Below are 20,165 nucleotides of genomic sequence, written 5' to 3'. Positions count from 1 at the left end.
ACATTACAAAGACAAGTGGCTTCTCGAGTTTATCCACGCCTCACTGCAGGTTTTCAGCAGCATATCTGATCAAAGCAGCATCAATACTCACTCTGTGCATGCGAACTCAGGTGAACCACAGTTTGGAAGATATTCATGTTTTCCATTACAAGTGATTATTTGTCATGGTCACCGGCGATCTGATTTGCTGTGCAGATATTGATTCTGACTCGAAGAGTTGGTTAATGCAGTGTGTCTACTATTATTTAAATTATAACGACCTTAAAATCAGTGATTCAAGCAGAAAAGGACTGATTTATTGTGGTCGATGGCACAGATCAAATAGCATTAGATTCACATTTAACCCTTCAAGACCTGAGCAAATAGGCTCAATATCACAGGTAAAAGACAATGAGCTACTTCAAAAGAAATAACCCAAAAACCCAACCCAAAAATTAGCAAAAAAAGGTAAAAGAACAAGAAAATTACCTGAAATTAGAAAAAAAAAAACAGAGAGAAAAATACAGTAAATAAAAATAAAGTAAATGACCTGAAAATGTGCTTAAAGAAGAATAAGAATTCTGTAAAATCATATCACACATTTAATTATGATAATTGTAAATATAGTTTTTGGGACATTTCTCCAAATCTTCCTTATTTCTTACAATATGTGGAACAGTTTTTTTCATGTTGCTCAATGCCTTTTTTTTCCCATGTTTTCAAAAGAAAGTAAACCAATTTGCTCAGTTTTCGAAGGTTTAAATACTTTTCAAGGTGTCTGATTGCACCACAAGAAAAGTATTGATCCAAAGGGTAAATATGTATATGACATCCATATAATGTGCGCTTGTGTGTGTGTGTGTGTGTGTGTGTGTGTGTGTGTGTGTGTGTGTGTGTGGTGTGTGTGTGTGTTGGCTGTTAAAGGCTGTCATCTCCATGGCGACCTCACAAGGGCGTGCTCTGTTTGACATCAGCTATCATACATGCAGGCTGAGATGGTAGTTCATAGTAAAAGCAGTATTCATGACACCTCAGAGGTCAGCGTCCACACTCAAGATGAATAGAAAATTAAAATCTGTATTTGCATGAATGAGTTTGTCCATCCCTGCATGTATGATTTATCTTTATTAATCAATCTGTGCATTTATGATTTGTGCAAAAACTTAATTGTTTTCATTGCATATAGTGCGTGGGTATAGAAGCAAATGGTTGTTTGCAATTTGAATGTATTTTTTTTAAATAGTAAGTATTTCCATTTTCTACAATAGGATATAGAAATTTGGGTGGTGTGTCCAGGTGTGCCCTGGGATGGTCACAATGTGAGGCCACTCTTAAAAAAGTCTGATCACAAAACACAGTTCCACTGATAGCAGTGTGCCACTGACATGTTGACTGCAGGAATGTCCTCCAGAGCTGTTGCCTGTGAACTAAATGTTTATTTCACTACCATAAGCCGTCTCCCAATTTAGCGGTACATCCAACCGACCTCCACTCAGTCTACAGCTGTGGCTAAGTCAGCAGATAGATTGTTTTTATGGGAGCAGCAGTGCAGGTGAAGTGCTTCACCTCAGTGATTTTGTTGGTATTCTTCTCTGCCCTGTAGTTTTTCCTCTGGGTCCTTGTCAGTGATCTGCAGTCCTGCAGCTTAATGGTACCACCTGCTGCCATCACTTACATCCACTCTCAGTAGGGTCGAAAAGCACCCTGATATGTGTCCCTGGTAGGAAATATAGGTACTGTTATTGCTGACTGAAGAAAAAGGAGAGGGTGAATGATTATGTCGCAGAGAAAGGTTTCTGAAACCGGGTTTGCTTACTGCTTTTAATGGTGCAGAGGACGCTATCATAGCTAAGTGTTGTTAGGTGTGAAGAAGTGTGTGTATATCTGTGACACCGATAGAGTGGACTGTGTGGGGACAGGGGACATGGATTATTTGACACCCCTGACAGCAATAGCCCACTAAACTCAGACAGCAGATTTCAGATTTTTCCATTGTGGAACAAAAAGGTGATGAATGTGAATATTTGTGATGAATACCATAAACACAAGAATGCACATACTCATAAAACTGCTAGAGTCTACGTCCATGTGTATTTCCATATTTGTATTCTGATGAGTGCAGTATTCAGTTAGTCTCACAGACCTTCCCACAAGGATTAGACCAGGCAGCTGTAGGCTTCGGGCTGAACTAGACGTACCCAACCCTTATGAACATCGTGCCCGCCACCTTCCAAGCAGCCGATTGTAGAAGCCAAATTCATCCTGACAGACTTCAACAGATCCAAAGTTCACAGGCAAGATATTTGAGATAATGGGCCTCATGCCGGAAATGAATAAATTTTCTCTTATTTTTGCTCGTATCAATGACTTGTTCTTATTTTGTTAGTACACATAAATTTTTGGGATTCACCAATACTGTCTTATTTTTCTCTTCTATTAGGTAAGAGAAATTTTTACAAGCGTTCGAAAACACTTTTACCAAGATAAGAGAAAACATCTTGTTTTCACAGGCCACAAATTGTTGCCCAGAGCATGGAAAAATAAGTTTTAAGGAACATTAAAAATGTATGAATATCAGATCATGCTTTAGAGTAATTTCAGTGACTGGATTAGTAAATTTCAGGGCTAAAGAAGTATTACTATAGCTGGTGCATGATCCCTCATTACTATAATTTCAGTTACTGTGCATCCCTCTGCTGACCAGTGCTGGAATATAACAAGTATATTTACTCAATACTATAGTTAAGTACAAATCTGAGGAACATTAATTGAGTATTTTAATCTTATGTTACTCTCCATTTCTACTCAATTACACTTCAGAGGGAAATATTGTACCTTTTACTGCACCGCTATTATTACACTACTACTTCACAAATTAATATTTTTGTACATAAACCATGTAAAAGTATACATAGAGCTAAAAAATAATTAGTTGATTAATTAGAAAATTATTTTTTTTAATTCATTTTTCATTCAAAAAAAAATTATGGGTTTAGCCTCTCTTATATACGGTATGTATAAGGACTTTTCCTTTTACTTTTTTAAATTATCATGATTCATTACATTTATTTAAACCTCCTTTTACATCTATGCTTTTAATCACATTTATTTTAAGTTTATTTATCAGGACATCAATTTCACTACTGCAGAACTTCGTCTTACAACCTTTTGGCGCCTTCTCCCCAGTCCTGGGCATATGCCAGAGTCTTTGCACACTGCACAAAACCTGCTCTTATATAGTGCTTAGGGGGTGTTACCTTTACCAATAGGTGAGTAATGAGTTAGTGGAATTCTTCATTGAGCGCACCTGAGCAAGAGCAGATTTGTATGGTTAAGAACATATACATATATTTCCTATTACCTGAAAATGTAGAGAATGTTGCTGCATGAGGCCCAGTATGATGCAAAATGCAAAGCATCAGAAATCCCACATCTGTGAAGATAGTTGTTTTTCGTCAAAGACAAAAAAAGTATATCAACTTTATTAACAGTCACCATACAACTGAAAAAGGAGAATGTGTTCGTAGGTCCAGCATGCAAGCTGTTTTTGATTCTGCCAACAATGGTTAAGCTTTTTTTAAGACTTAACGAGGGGAGTTTTAAAGTCATGAGTCCCCAGGGTCAGCTTCCTCTGCCATCATTATCATCATCATTCCTTTAGGTAATCTAGGATGGCTTTGAACTGAGGCTTAGCAGTAAGCTTCAGGCCCACATACACACATAAATAGTCTGGATGCCCAGATACAGTATGTGTTTATCCGAACGTGGAATGACTACATGTCTGTTTTGTGTGTATGTGTGTATTTTTTCTGTCCTTTCCTCTCTTTTTTTCAATCTCTCAGCCATCATTTGTTTCCAGACTGCTTATGTGTGACAAGGATACTTTATTTTATGGTTTGTTTTTTTTATCAACCGGTGCGGCTGAGTGTCTCAGGGCAACAGGTCTGTCCTTGAGACAAAGACGAGAACTCGCTGCTTTGTCTCAATTCTGTGGACCTGTGACACCTTAGCACCTGCTGCTGCTGTTCTGCTTTTCTCACTCCAAAAAATGTGAAAGCAATAACTCCTCAGAAGAGGGTGAGGAGCAGAAAACATGATTTAGACTCACTTTCTTTGTTCTTCTATAGATTGCTTTTAAAGCTAGAATCTGACTTTTACATATAAATGAACGACTATTTAGCTATCGAGAGACTACTTTAATTATGTCATGCTAAATTTGTTATTGTTGTCCTTTTCTATTTGGCACTGCTTTGTGTTTTGTATTGTCATTGCTTCATCTGTATGTGAGTGACTGTGATTTTTTTCTTGTAATACTATTATGTTGACAGTTTGAGATAATCATAAAAAAAAACAAAACAAAGGACAGCCGCAGTGATCATAGCTATTGGAGAGACAAGTGATTGAGCAGCAGTTTTGAGTATGGCACAAGCTGTGGCAGAAAAATTCTAAGAAGTGTCCAGGAAAAGTTTCTGCTCCTAATAAAAAAGAAGCTCAGTGTTCAGAGGAAGGATTACACTAGAAAAAAACACTGGACGAGTGCCCCTGTACCCAATGTAGAGTGCTCACCTGCAGGCATACGTCATAGGCGTACTTCAGCAGTTTATGTAATTACTATCACTGTCCAAGGGGGGAGACAAAAGCTCCAGCTTTAAAGTTATACTAATATCACATCTATTTATAACACATCCTCTCAGTTGATGTGGATACATTTCAGTAAAAGACAGAAATGGTGCTACAAAATATTTGTATAGAATCACATCAGTGTGTTGCATTAGAATCAGTTTATTTTTAGCTGATTTCCAATTAAGCAACAAATATATCACAAATGTTTTGGTTATCAGCCCACAACTTTAGTGTTTATATTCACTCTCACTGCTCTCATAGCACCATTTTTGGTTAGCCAGATGGACACATGTATGACTCTAAATGAATGCTAATCCTGCTCTGTCTGCTTGATGCAACAGGCAACTGTTTACCAACATACAAGGTGATATTTCAATATATTTTAAGATGTAAATGTTGTGTTTACAGCTTGTTTCTGCTGCCCCCAAGTGGCCTAAAAACCAGCTGGCGTAGTTATAATTTTTTTATTTTGTATGATACCATTGAAAGCTTCAGAACAGCCACATAATGAACCTTGTCGTAAGATTTTTGCTACTGTGGTGAGACCTGAGCGTTACCACCTCCCTGTCAGAGGAAAAACTAGTCTAGGGTTTGCAGTCATTATATACTGAAATTTTTTTCAGTAAAACTTTGCATTTCAACCTTATCTTTAGCATAGTTATTGACTATAACACTATCTGTCTTTGCAGAATAGGCAGAAGAAAATAAATGAAATAAAATAATGAATGTAGTGTTATTTTGTTTCATTGTTTCTTTTGTAAAATGTTCTATTCTGCAGTAATCTATTCTACTGTATTTTTCTAGTTGCTTTGTGAAGCTAGGCACAAGATACATTTTACCTCACATACTGTGTGTGATTGTGATTTGTGATTATAAGATTCACTCAGAAATTCCACCTTCCAGCAGTAAAGCAGGAAAGTCTGGGTCGTCTATAGACAGCTATGACATTTAGTTTTTAGTGCCACTCTATTTAAAAGGAAAAGAAAATAGGTGGTGTGTCCAATAATAAGAGATCCATCCACAACTTTCAATGTCATGCCAGTATTGTGCGTACCTAAACTTTTAAGAGGCTTACAGAGCTGCATGGTAGGCTTTGGAGCACAGCCCTGAACAAAAAGTGTCTTACACATCTTGGTGGAAGAGTGCCTCTGAGCCAAAGCTCTCTCACATTGAGGGATTGTCACCGAAGCCTTTTCTCTGGTGATGAATAGTGGGCACTTGCTGGAGAGAGTCAACACTGTCAGACCATCGGGAAGAAAAAAACGCCCCATGGGGCACATGGCGGACGTTTCTTGTGAGCTGAAAAGAGGTTAGCAATTAATCTGTTGTGAACAAATGTGAATTAAGAGACATCCTGAGACAGAGAGAGAGAGCAGATGTAGGACAGTATTGGCATGTAAAAGATGTGAGTGGGAGCAGGAGCAGAGAATACTGTGTTGTCCCTGAGTCAGGGTTGCATTATGTTACACTGTGACTCAGCAGCGACTTCAAAATGTGAAAGTGTTTTCTGAACGTATTCAGCTTTTAAAATTGAATCTTTTGCCATCATGATATTTGCTTTCTCGCCTTGCAATTTGAATAATTGGAAACCGGTTATGTAAAGGCAGAAGGTTTGAAGGAAAACAATTATCTCCTCAGTGATTACAGGGTCTGTTATTGCCTTAAGATTTTCTCAGACTGGACGTCATTACTCGCCCACACCCTCATTTAACCACTGCATCACTGTTTTTGTCCAAGTATGATTACAGTCTTTCCTCTCTCTTTGCAAAGGTATTTTCTCTGGTCCTCTATTGGCTGTAGGGAAACAGGGTGGAGCTGCAATCCGGAACAGCTCCATCCATTAATGAAGGCGGGTTAATAGGATAGGACTGCAGCCGGGGCTCAGTGCGTTTGAAAAAGTCGTGAGGACAAACATACACTCATCTCCAGTTTGCTGGGTGCATCTTTTGCTGTCGCCAGTAGCTGACTGTGCCTTCACTGTCCTGAGATCAGCCTGTCATGTTCAGTCGCAGCTATAAGAGGAGAGATTCCAGCAGATCGGTAGGTATGCAAAACAAAGTTACAGGTTTGGTGTCGCGCATGTGCCTACTTGTTTTGGGGCTCTAATTGAGGAAAAAACAAACAAAAAAAACGCATGCGACTTATTTTAGTTTGATGTGAAGTTTTCCTTGTTGTGTGTCTGCTCTGTCCTGTTGCTGAGGGCATCAAGTTACATCTGCTCTGTTATGATAACGCTGGCACGAGCCTCATTAACAACGCAGCATGCAGCATGATGAAAGATATGTTTGCTCTGTTTCAACCAGTGGCTTCTGTTGATGAATGCAAGACATGAAACGTTCAGAGCCAAAATGATTTATTGCGTGTAGCTGTTTAATTTTTAATTAACTTTTCACTTGTAGTTAAGGCAGGTTGTATATACAACTCAATTTAAAGGGACAAAATCAAAAATACCTTTTGTTCAGTCTTACCCTTGGAGCTATTTATCGGTTTAGATTGTTTTGGTGTCAGTTGCAGAGTGTTGGGGATTTTGTACTCAAAGTGCCACAAAACACATTTAGAAAAACTCAACAGCAATGTCTCTCTCAAGAAATCATGACACGGTTACTCAAGATAATTCACAGACATTGTTGTGAGCAATTTCATGCATTTGCTTTTGGCAAACTACACCTGGCAACAGTATCACTGCGCAGAGGGAAGTGTGCATTTACTCATGGATGAGAGGCTTGTGCTCGGGACAGCACAAGATGTCAACATTAAAGGGGTCCACATCTGTTGAGATGTAATGTTAGCTAGCTCAGTGATGCTAGGTGTGCTTGCAATAGATGCACTCTTCCTTTTGTGCTGTGATACATTTGGCAGGTGTAGTTCCGTATTAAGAAAATAGTTCCTATATGAAACTGCTCCCAACAAGGTATGTGGATTATCTTGAGAAACTGGATCATGATATCTGGAAAGAGACATCTCTTTTGAGTTTTTCAAATGTATTTTTTGGCACTTTAAGCCCCAAACGCTGATTGCCATCTAGTTCCATTACACTGAAGAGAAGGCAGTCGTGATGTCCAATAATTGGCAACTCAAACCAAAATAATCTAGATTGATAAATAGTGCGACAGGTGAGATGAAAAAAAAGTATTTTTATTTTGTGGCAAATTGTTGCTTGAAAATATATGTTATACTTTAACATAATACTGTATGTTCTGGTGTTTCTAAAATTATTTAGAGGAATACAGTAGGTGAAGTTGCTCATAGAAGAAAGTCACCACTTTGCCAGTTACATTCTGACATTCAGCGGCAGTGTCGTCTAAATGGACTAAGCTGATACAAACTATCTAACGTACCCGTCATCTCCTGTTCCTGTTTCTCCCAAGCTGAACCCTTCAGATGAGCCACAGAGAGGACAGCCCTGCGTCGCCTGTGGAGAACAGTGTCCTGGCTTTGCCCTGCACAAGTGGAGGTAATGGCAATGCTTTACTCTACGCACCAAAGTCACATCAATGCTCGCACACATCCAGTTTTCTTTCTTGATGTACAGGTGTTTCCATGCCAAAGATATGCATGCATTTGATATGAATTCTTGTGATCTAATGTGAATGTGCAGCTGGCAATAAGTGAATGCACGATAATGATCATTTTCTGCTCTGGCGTGACGTGTAAGCGGTTGTTAAAGCCACCAGCAATTTGGCAAGGTAATTTTACATTGTGATATATGTTAAAAAGAACTGTAGGGTTCCTTCTTTAAGTAGAGTAGCACTCACGAGAAACCTTTTCAGGTACTTTGAATAGAGCCAGCCATCCGTACTGCTGTGAAGAAACCATTGTTCTCCCCTGTGTGCTCTAAGATAATAGTTTTTACTGTAGAGACCAATCATGCAGCAGTGAGGATTCAAGCCTGCTGCCACTACAATCTCTCTGTCACAACTGGGAGGATGTACATTTACTTACACTGCGCAACAAACCGTGTATTGTAATAAAAAGTAATCCTGCTCTGAAGTACAGGTGGTTCAGGTTAGTGTGTGAAGGAGTGTGACTAATGTTTGCAACTCTGTCTTAGGAATGCGGTACAAATAGCATCACATACTGTACTGTACTATATGAGGAGAGCGCAGGACACTGTTACTTTATCTGTATCAGCTGATTCTTATAAGCACCAAACACTCGGTAACAAGGTCACTCTTATAGCAGCACTGACTAAATAGAGATGCTGTGAGCTATACTGGTGTCTGTCTGTGGTTTAGTGGCTGAAGCTCAGTTTGTGGAAACAACAAAACCCAAAGGCACATTATGTGCTGATTTACAAATCCCACATTGTAATTGTGGAACACAATAAGCTGCTTGACTTGAAACACTGAGGATTGCTTGCCAAAGTTATAAGATCAACAAAACTGAGCAGTAGCATGAGGAAAAAAAAGTTTAATTCAGTTTTAATTTTATTTCCATCTACATGACTTTATTCTGTAGCACACCAGAATTACTCTTAATACCAGTTTTCCAGCCATAAGCACAGAATAAATAACATAACACTACAATGTCTTAGCAAAAGAAAGGAGAAAAAGAAAGGTCAGCCAGGTTGGAGCCAGCTTTTTCAAAGTTAACTGGCAGCCATGGATTCATCAGGCATTTTCTCTTGTTATGGGAATCCACAATAGAAGGGGAGGGTCTGAACCATAAAGACCATCTTTGCTGTAAAGTAAACTATTACAGGGGCAACGGCAGGCTCAGGAATGCAGCCTTTAATTGCCTGTCTTTGCAGTCCCACAATAAAAAGTCAACTTTTTACTCTCAGACATACTGGAATAAAATGTTGTCAGTGGACACAGCCTTAAGAAGCCTGACTTTGTGGCAGTTTTACGGCTCCAACATGTCTTTGTTCCTGTGGAGAAAACTTAGAGAGGTTAGAGATGAGGGTGATGAAGGTGCACATACTGTCTGTGGTCACTTACCAGATGCTGCTTGTTTGTTTCTAAAGCAAAAACAACAGTTTCAAATGGATTTGGTTTTGTTATGTAAATGCAACAAGTCATCATGGCGCGTGTGGATTATTGTTTTCTCAAACTCACATGCACTCTGCCTGGTAGCCTATGATTTATCTTTTTTCCTCATGGGGGAAAACTGTCAGTCATCAAATCACTGGCATCATTTTTTTTGCCACACAAGCAGTATGGCTCTATGGAGGGCAATGTCTGTCAGTCACTACCATGTTTGCATCGATTGCCAAAATGTTTGGTGCAGATATCCAGTATGCTGAGAGAATGCGAGAGAGAGAAGTACTCAGCACCACAATTAGGTTGGTTGACTGCCAACAGTTGGAGGACATTAATTTTGTTTGCCAGGACGAATTGTTCTAGTTAGAAAGAACAATGTTTTGTCTTAATGTTTTTGTTTGTCTTAATTTTTTCTTGATTTGATGGAGGTGTGTATGATGAATGTTGAGGCCGAAAATGAATATTCATGTTTAAAATTAAGTCTTTTTTTTTTTTTTTTTTTTTTTATAAATTGAGAAAAAGGGGTAGGATTTGATAAATATTCATTTGCTTCTATTCTTTTTTTTGGACATTAAATACTTATGTTGTTTACTGAACATGTCCAATGGGCATTTTGGTTTTGTTTTTCTTACTTTTACATTTTATTTGGCATATTTAAAAGAAAATGATCTAAACCAATGTTGTGGCTAATAAACACTACAATAACCACTACATGGAGGTGAAGTAGACCCCCAGCTCATTATTTTGCTTTTGTCTTATCACAGGCTAGTGTGGACATGAGCTGTTAGCAGTTTGACCAATGCTTAATTTCTCTTTCTCATTATAAGGGTATCAAGAGACATCATATGGTAAAAGTGGGCCTATTTAACAAAAATGATGAAAAAGTGTAAAAAAAAGAAAAATGATAAGAACCCTCAGATTAATCTTGGCACCCATTGGGGGTCTCCCTGTTGTTAGGTTGGAAATCCTTTGTAAAGCAATTACGACACTAAAATATGATTAGTGGAGTTCAAGTACATAATGACCTCTGTATCAGACTCTTGAATTATATATTTTCATACCAGTTTTCCAACACTCCACTGCAGTATAATTCATGCATGTTGGTAGACGTGCTGTTTGTTGAGCTCAAAGAGAGAATTTTTAAGTTACAGTGAATGGTGCTGAGCTACACTACACAGCCCCAGTGTTCACCGCACTTTTAACATGTTTGTCTCAGAAATCACTAAAATATTGATGATTCTCTAAATATTCAATAGATGACTATATAGTACAAGCACTGTTTTTCCCCCTTCCCTTTCTTCTTCTTCTTCTTCTTCTTCCCCTCCTCTTCTGTACTGCCTCTGTATAAGATGTTTCCACTGAGCTAAACTCCCGGGGGGTTCAGCCCGCTCTTTCATAGCAAGTTGACTGAGTGTGTTGAGGCATTTCCCATTCAGAGTCAAGAGAGGAGCCAGGGTTGGGTATTTAAAATCACCCAGGCCTACCAAAACATTACCCTCAAGAATTTGCAGGAGATGTTATTTGACTCAGATGTGAATGTTAAATGCAGTGGCCTGTGTCTGCAAACTTTGAAAGCACAAAAAGTTCTTTGCGAGTGGCTAAAATGAGGATTGTCTGCACGGTGAGCAGTCTCATTCTGTGTGACGGAAGTTTGCTGTAGCGATGCTGCTGCTTCACAATGACAGAGGCAAGTCACCGGATCTAGATGGTGCACATTTAAAGGCCTGGTAGAAGAATCTGGACTCTGTTCTTCTCTCAGCATCCCTTGAGATCTTTCTGGATAAGATGGCAGAAGTTACAGTGGAAAAGGACCCCCTGGCCGCTTTGGTCAACGTAAAAAAAAAAAAAAAATGGACAGATGAAAGAAGAGCTTCTGTAACCTGTCTGCTTGTGTGTCAGTGTGTAACCCAGTAACCTGAGTGGGCAGGTTGGCTATCGGAGTGGATTCTCCTCGCACAGCATGCTCCTCCTGAATTATTAATGCCTGCCTTTGGCTCAATTGATTTTCCTTGTGCTAATGAGACTCATTACCAGGCTTATTAGCATGTACCCTGAGTGTGAACGTGCTACCTGATCGCCCCGATCACATGACCCTCTTCTGCATGATGGCGGTGTGTTTTAGAGCTGCGTCTAATGTGCGCTTAAAAGGCTACACTTGACCTGTTGGCAGGGTTAGGTCAGTCCAGACACCAATCAGACTACGAAGGAGAATTTACGCCATGAGATCATGCCATTTACCATACCTTCATTTCCTCCGGCCAGCAGCACAACATAAAACTCCATTTAAAGGTTTAGTTCAGGCTGCCAGAGCTGACTGGCGCTGGACAAAGCCCACGCTTGTATGCAGAAGGGTCTTAGCCGTAACTTTAGCTGTCTAAAAGCAGCAGTGAGGGGGTTAGAGGAGGAGGAGAAAAGAGGATGGTTGCGGTAGAACAAGAGGGATTGAGGTTGAGTTTTAACCCGTCCCTGAATGGCTTGCTGACGTCTGTCCCCTCGGTAACCCAGTCTGATCTGCATAACACAGGCGGGCCCCTGCTATTCACTGTGTTAACAAGACAGCCTGGCAAATAAAACTGTCAGGGTGCCCAGGCATATGAAAGGCTATTTCGGCAGAGAAGAAGAAGACTCAGTATGAGGTGAGGGAGGGTGAGAGAAAAGAAGAAGCCATTGGTGGTCAGTGCCACACAATAGAAACTTATCAGATTTATTACTGAAGCTATGTCTGCGTGTTTGCATGGAGATGGTAAGCCTCTTTGCTCAATTGTTTCCAGGGGTGAAAACACTCCCTAACCTGCTGTCTTGTCTCGCTCCTGGGCTTGTTTTGGAGCAGAAAGCAGCAGCAACATCTGTGATGGCACTCAAATGGGTCAGGAGGCAAATTACATGTTAAGCTGTGCCCTTATTGTGTAAATGGTGTGTTTTTGTCTTTGTCACTTGGAACAGATTCATTTTGTGGGGGTTATATTTTGACAGGTCTGTGGGGTCATGTGATGTATGACTGATGTTCACAGATAATGCAAACCCAGGGAGTTGTGAAGGCCCGATATAAATCATAGTTTGACCTTTGGGTTCTCAGACAGGGCTGGGCTGAACTTGTCGCCTCCCATCGTTCTCCTCTTACTCTGTTGCACTACGTATTCTCTCTTGCTCTTGCCAGCTTCTTCCCGTGTGCCATTTCACTGTGTTTTCCCCTTGTTTTATCCCTCCACTGCTAAGGTAAACATAAATAAACCAGCATTAGATTTAACTATCATGGTTAGGGACTTAAGCATGGCGGTCACGGAGACAAAGATGGTCCATGCATGCAGCCGGCTGAGGTCCTGAGGGGCCCGTCGCTCATCTGCTGAATTCCAATGAAATTCCAGCATCAAAATTCAAGAGCCAGACTGATGTGACACAAAAACACACACAGAGGTCAAAGCCAGAGAAGGAATCACTGCTGAATTCCAATAGTATTCCTCATTTCCTCTCTCCCAGTGGTTAAGATTGTCCGGGGTTTTAATAATAAGCACAAGTAAAGAAACATTTGTTGTAAACAAGCACACAATCCCGACATATTGTCTGATTTGTCATTGTGATTGCACACAGTGTTTCACTACCCTTTGCAAGGAAGTACACCGTGATATCATTTTATTAAAATTCCTGAATGTATTCTCAAGAACTGATAGCAACGCAGTTTATTGCTTTCTCAGGCAGAGCAGTTTACGCCTCCTCAGCGTGATTTGGTGCGATAGAGCGGCATTGTGTTAGCTGTTTTATTGGCTGGCTGAATGTTTGTAGACCCTGTCATCAGAGGAAATGATCCCCCTCATCTGGGTTAGATGCAGCTTGTAATTATGCACATGTGACACCTCTGGAGCAGATGCTGGAGCTGGAGACGCACAGAGTGTACATGTGTGAGGCTGGAGCTGGAGATGCACAGAGCGTGCATGTGTGAGGCTTTCAACTTCATGTCTGAAACAAATTTGGATGTGTCTGCACAGAGCTTTAGGGCATAACAGCAGGTAATGTCATCTCATCCGCCAGGTGGGTTCCGGACGTGTAACAGGAGATCTCATGAGGTGTTGGGTTGCTCTTGTGCTCCATGCTTGCAATTGCTTTTGTAATTTTCTGTAGCTCCTGTATTATTCGTATTGCATGACATGTAACTGAAACTAAGTATATTTTTATTTGTTATTCAAGCTACATGTTGTGCAGTTCAGCTTTCTTTAGATTTTCGTCTTTGTCTGTGGAAGAAACTGTCGTCCTTGTCCTTGTCCCTGAACAACAGCACCACATGAGGTAAAATAGATGCCATATAGAGGGATGTTTTCTCACCTCAGTTCTCACATATTGACTATAAGCTCACCTAAAGCTGTTTCAATGCAGATCCCCGTATCAGTAATGCTTCCGATACAGCCTAAATTATTTATTGATACACTTTAAAACAGTTTGTCACCCAGATTAAACAGCAGTTTTCACAGAAGTCAATTCTTCTACAATTCTTCTTCTTGTGTTGCCTACACAAGTTGGGCCTTGCAGCTTATATCAACTCACCAACTGTTTTAAAGCAGCGAAGAAGAACAGATTTCCATGGAAACTGCGAGTAGCAAAGTGTCAAATTTGATGAGCAACAGAGTTAGGCTTAATAGTGTACAGCTGTTAAGTTTTTTTAAAAATTGATTTTAATTTAATTTTAAACACAGTGGTATAGGATCAGCATTCAAGCAAGTTCGGGTATCAAAATCTATGGGGAAGTAAAAAATGGTTTTGGCTTTATATTCGCCTGTTTTCTCCCCAGTAGCAGATTTCATATCACATCTTATTATGTTTTCGTTTGTAGAAAACAGTTTTAGAAACAGTGTTTAAGAGAGGGAATTTGATAATTCCAGTGCATCATAATGAAGGAAGGAGCTGTAAATATGAAATGAAAAATTCTAGTAAAAAAACAGTGTTTTTCACTCCCTGATTAATTCACATTTTTGATAGGACTCTTTTAATACATCAAATTAAGCACTGGAATGTCCCATTAAGTGAGTCAGATGCTCTCCAAAGCTCAGTTTTTCAGTCCTCAGCTGTTTTTATCTGGGGTTGAAGCACACAAAATGACCAGTAGGAGGCAAACATGTCCAATTCAGACACTTTGCAGAGGTCAATCAGTAGTTCCAAGGTCTAAGATGAACACTGAGAGGAAAGTGAACAGAATTTCATTTGATTTTATTAAAAAAAAGGTTGGTTAGGGGAGTTTTAACTGGTAGCTAAAGCAGTCACGAAGCACTACAGTTTATGACTGGGGGAAAAAAGGAGAGATGCCAAAGAAAAATCTAAATTTATAGATACTTTAACCTAAATCATCCTCTCCTTCATGTCTGGTTGGCAATAAGGCCACTCGCATCATGGAGCTTGTCAGCCTACTGGTTTGCATTATGCATATAAATTTAGTTGCAACCATTCAAACATTTTGACCAAACAAAGATCCACATAGGATTAAAACATTGTCTCAATTAAACTTTTGTGGCACGGAGTAAGTGCGCAGGCATTAGTTCTCTGCTTAAGGCAACAAGGCCACAGACACATTTGTCAACAGAAGGACATTTAACAAGAGACCATAATACCGAGCCACCACATCATGTGAATGCTCTTTAGCTGTGAAGCACCCACAAGACAAAAATAAACATTGTTATTGCGATCCATAATCAAGGAAAAAAAGGCAATATTCTCTTATTCTGCTCAAAGTGCATTACTGTACTTCAGCAGAATTGAATAAATTACTGTGCTATCTAATCAAACTCAACAATTTCTCTTTCATAAGGTCTTAGTAGAGCGTTATTGTGTAGCACAGCTGTGTGAGTCTGTGTAATGTTTTGTGGCGGCTTTTGCAATAAAGCCAGGAGCTTTACTCTGATCTGCAGCTCCAGTATTCTCCCTGCTTCTCTTATCAAGGTCATCTCTAACAGGTGCTCATGCATTTGGATTAAGACTGATAGGCATCAGAAAAGTCCTTTGAGTCCCTCATAGAGGGTGGTATGTGTGAGTGTGGATGTGTGCATTTTAATATGCTCTTATATACGTAGGCTCATGCCTAAAGATAAGAAACAGTGAGTGTTATTTAATCTCCTTTTTACAGACTGTGAAATCAATCTGTTGTCTTTCACTTATTTAAGACCATTCAAGCTTGTTTTCAGAAATGAACTGGTGCAAAAAAAAGTATGCAGGTTAATATCAGAGTTTAGTGATGATTGTCTTTCATGCTTTGCTAACTATTCCTTTACATGTCAGTCAGGTATCAGTGATGATGGAGTCAGTTACTAACTGGGGACAAGAGTTCAGTCAGAGTTGGAAAGACTGGACGCGAGGATGTAAATCCCACAGTGTGAAAGGAAGTGGTTCTTTTTTGAAATAAAAGAAAGGGAAATCACTGTCAGAGACGTAAAAGGAACATTGAAGTTATAAATGCGTCAATGGATTAACATACATACCCTCTGAATTTAAACACTATTTTGCACAACTGTGCTGCAGTTGCTCTAAATTAACACAACATGATTTTAGCCTTGTACTGCTTGTAGCTAGTTTCCATTCTTCTCACATTAGCAAACCTCTGGCCTGTGCACCAGCAATGTTAATTCACTCAGATTTTTGCCCTGGTGCTGATCCATGCCTTAATGAAGGCTTAGCGCGCTAAGCTTCCTTTGAACTGTCACTGGAAATAAAGGGAAGCAGGCTCACTGCTGTCATATGCACAGCAAGTTAGCATTTACTGTGCTCAGGCCTACAATTCCAACCCGCCCACCCCGGTAGGGAGTTCATTCATGTCATCCTGATTGTTTCTCCTGTTAGTTACTTCATGCACTTTGTGCTGGTGGAATTTTCAGCTCTTGACTTTAGCTACACCGATATCATTGCTCGCTAAAGCTGCTCGTCGAACAAAAGCAAATCTTCCCTTTAGTTCAGGCATTCATTTACTGTGTCCTGCTTAAATCATTTGATGCAAGCAATACTAACACGATATCACTCTTCCACCTCTTGTTCTATCTCTGTCACCCACATGCACACACAGTGACTAAGAAAGGTGTGAAACACCTTATCACCAGTACCTTTTCAATTTATGTTAGAACACACACACACACACACTTGCTCAAAGTTAGCATTTGCATCCTGTTGTCTAATACCTAATTTCCACTGCATGGTTTTGCTTGGCTTGGCTGGACTCGCTTTTGTTACCAGCTGCTTTTCTCTATTTCGTTTTCCTCGATAGATACCCCCCTACGCAGGATTGTTATCTGACTGCCAGAGGTACCCTACATGAAAATGCAGTGACATCATCTTCAATGTGACACTCGCTGGATCCTTTTCAGCAACAAACACATTCATATTGCTTCATATCATATTACATTCTGTCAGTTGTACAGCATAGTGTACATAGTATACATTGTAGTTTTCTGGGTGGACATTTTTAAAATCTGGGTCAACCAACTAAAAAATTGCAGTCGCTATCAACAGTAGCTTGGCTATTGAAAAATCCCGGGTTTGATGTCATGTTGTGCTAGTGACGATTCTCTCTGTCTGAGCAGTTGGTGTGGGGAAAATATTAATACAGCAAAGTATTGTGATATTTTGTGTGGTAATGTTGTATTGATACATGGAAACCAAGTGTCATTTTTTTTAATTATGTAAATTATTATTTTGCAAATACAAATGTAACTTTCCTAGCTTACTTGAATAATAAAATGAATTGCTTTTTCCATCCTCCAGATACATTTTGCTGCAATAAAAATAACTGAAGTTACCTCGCAACTAACAATTTTTGATGAAAACTCAAGTTTATAAAATGTCAAATTGGTTGTTGATGATAAGCAGTATTCAAGCTATAACACTAACAGCCGTGCACAACAGTGCTTTGAACCTGCTAACATGCTAGCATGTTGATTTTTAGTAGTATGAAGTTTACCATCTTCGTTTGCATGTTTGCATGCCAGTTGCTAATTAGCACTAGACACAAAGTTCACCTGAGACTGGGAGGACTATCATTAGTTTAGCAGGTATTTGGTCACAAGCCAAAGTAACAGATGCATGTAGAAATTGAGCGGATGATAATGATAATGCTAGATGAAAGGTCAAGGTATTAGACTTCTAACATTTTAAATTGTCCTCTGGGTACCATAAATGTCTGTACCAAATGTCGTGGCAGTTTATCTGATAGATATTTCAATAAAAAGTGAGAAAGTCAACCTGCTGCTGGTGATAGAGGTAAAGTCATGGAATTAAAAATGCATCGTCTGGGAACCATGAATGTTTGTACAAAATCTGCTGTCGATCCATCATCAGGTGCTGAGATATCATTGGAGCTCGAAAAAAAAGTAACCAGAAATAAAGTTCGAGTTTATCTTCAGGGAACCTTAAATATCTTTACCAAATTTCATTGCAGACCATTAATCTAACCTCATGGTGTTGCTAAATGAAAAGTGTGGGACTCACTCAAGTCTTTAGGATTCATCCTCTGGGAACCATGAATGTGTGTAAGTGGGAATCCATCCAGTGGTTGTTATGATATTTCAGTCTTGACAGAATTGGTCAGTCGAGCGACTGATGTTCATTAACTGACTTCAACAATGGATTAGTTATCAAATTGGTTAAGAATGAATTCTTTGGCTGTTGACTGATTACTTAAGTCACAAATCAATATGGGGAGAATCACATTGATGGAAAATGAGAGTGACAGATGGATAAAGTAAATGTTTTTGTTATTATAGGCTTTCTTCTCATAGTTTCCATTTTTTTACACCACTTTGGTCTTTAAAAAATGTCCACAATTTATCTGATGTTTTTTCTTTTCTGTGCTTGTTTATCCTCATTCTGACATACCCCCTGTATCACTGCATCCACCTCACCAGCTCACTAACCCTACATCCCTGCGGCCCCTCTGTCTTCCTCTCTGCATCCATCCATCCATGCACCTCCTCATCTATCCACTTTAAAGACTGCCAGCCCAGTGCAGCAAGGTTTAAGCAGTGCACCACTTCAAAGACCTCTTTGATTCTCTCCTCCTCTTGTTTTATCCCCCTCCCTTTTCTCTCTGTCCAGCCACCTGTTCCCATCCGGGGGGTTGGTGGTGTGAGGATGTGAAAATCCTTGATCAGAGCCGTACCAGCTGCGTGGTTTGAACACACAGTCCTAGATGGATTTCGTGTGTTTTGGATGACTTCCTCAGTGGTGGCTATTTTGGAAAAAGAGTGCCCTGTTTCATGTTTAATATTGTGGCAGCCAATAGAGGTCAGCATTGTACAGCAGCAAAGTAGTGCGTTATCCCGTCATCCTTGTATCATTGGTTCATGCAAAAGTTGGAGTTTGTGATTGTCAAAAAGACCAAGAACGAATAAATGAATAATGCCAAACTCTCAGAGTCACTGTATGACAGAAATCATTACTTTAGTTTTTAGGGTAACCTCATAAGTTAGAGACATGCTGTCAGCTTCTCTTTGACTTCCCCATTACTTTAATGACTTGTCCTATTTTCATTACAGACCCCAAATCCCAGTGGAACCCAAAGCCTCATTTGTCCAAACTGCAAAAGAGGAGCTTGATGACTCTGCAGTGTTAAATTATTTGATTAGTTTATTGATTTGGTGCGCCTATTGATTATAGGTTGGCCTAAGTGGCATATTGACCTGAGAGAATTGACTTTTGCTGCCTAATATTGAAGAAAGGGCCCAGACAGCTACTCCATCAAACAATGCTGAGGAGAAAACACAAGGCTTATTTGCTGTTATTGATGGAGCATTTTTATTTTTTAAGACTCAATGTGTCAGTTGGAAAAAGCAAATTGTAAAGTTTACACCTGCTTGTTTGCTAAATTGCACTTGGCTTTCTTTTTTTCCCCAGTTAAACTTTCCAATGTAGCGTCACAGCTTTGACCCTTCCTCTTGACTCTTATCTCTCTTTTTTCCTTCCTCCCCCTGTCTGTCTGTCGCTGTTTATGATTTGTCGTCATCTGAGGAGTGGGCGAGGTGTCGTCTTAGTTCTTCTTCTCACTGCTCTGCATGAGTCAAAGCTGAATCTAATAGGCTGGAAGAGCTGTGATGCTGTTTCTATTCAGTTGGTTTACGGACTCTTTCCTTATGTTGTGTAGTTTTCTTCTCCAGCCAATGCATCTGCATGTGTGTGTGTGTGTGTGTGTGTGTGTGTAAGTATTAATAGCAGAGAGGCTCTTAAGTGAAGGCTGTAGTCCATGAAGAGAGTAAGCTGGCTCTCAGTGCCAAGCTGTACAGGTATCTATCAACTGATCTGGGGGCAGAGAGATGGAGGGGGCAGGAAGTAGGAGATGAAAAAAGGCTCTGAAGCAAGGCCAGCTTCCTCTGATAAAGGCCTGAAGTAACACACTGCTTTGCTGACACACTTTAGGTCAACACACACACAATTCAGAGAAAAAAACAGAGACTACAGTAATGATCGTGGTTGTGCTGGGTGATGTGGAAGTGTCAATCTGAAACAATTCACAAAAAAAATATAATATGGGCTACAGCTCTTTTCATCTATGTTTTTTTCTATTGTCCAGCAGATACTGGATTTTTAGGCCAATATCAATATTTAAGAGCTTAAAAGATC

The 20,165-nt window shown here is 39.7% G+C and overlaps 1 protein-coding gene across 1 annotated transcript in view; it reads left to right on the top strand.

Moving 5' to 3' along the window:
* The first annotated feature begins 6,486 nt into the window (after positions 1-6,486).
* The window catches only part of prickle2b (prickle homolog 2b), a 102,524-nt gene continuing 88,845 nt past the window's right edge, over positions 6,487-20,165 (top strand). The window contains exons 1-2 of the mRNA XM_042502522.1: positions 6,487-6,642; positions 7,971-8,056. Coding sequence (XP_042358456.1) covers positions 6,601-6,642; positions 7,971-8,056 — 128 coding nt within the window. The 5' untranslated portion in view covers positions 6,487-6,600. The remainder of the gene's footprint in view (positions 6,643-7,970; positions 8,057-20,165) is intronic.

The sequence above is a fragment of the Plectropomus leopardus genome, chromosome 2, assembly GCF_008729295.1.
Source record: "Plectropomus leopardus isolate mb chromosome 2, YSFRI_Pleo_2.0, whole genome shotgun sequence".
Classification (NCBI taxonomy): Eukaryota; Metazoa; Chordata; class Actinopteri; order Perciformes; family Serranidae; genus Plectropomus; species Plectropomus leopardus.
The sequence above is the reverse complement of the archived record's forward strand: the minus strand, read 5'-3'. Positions and strand labels throughout refer to the sequence as shown.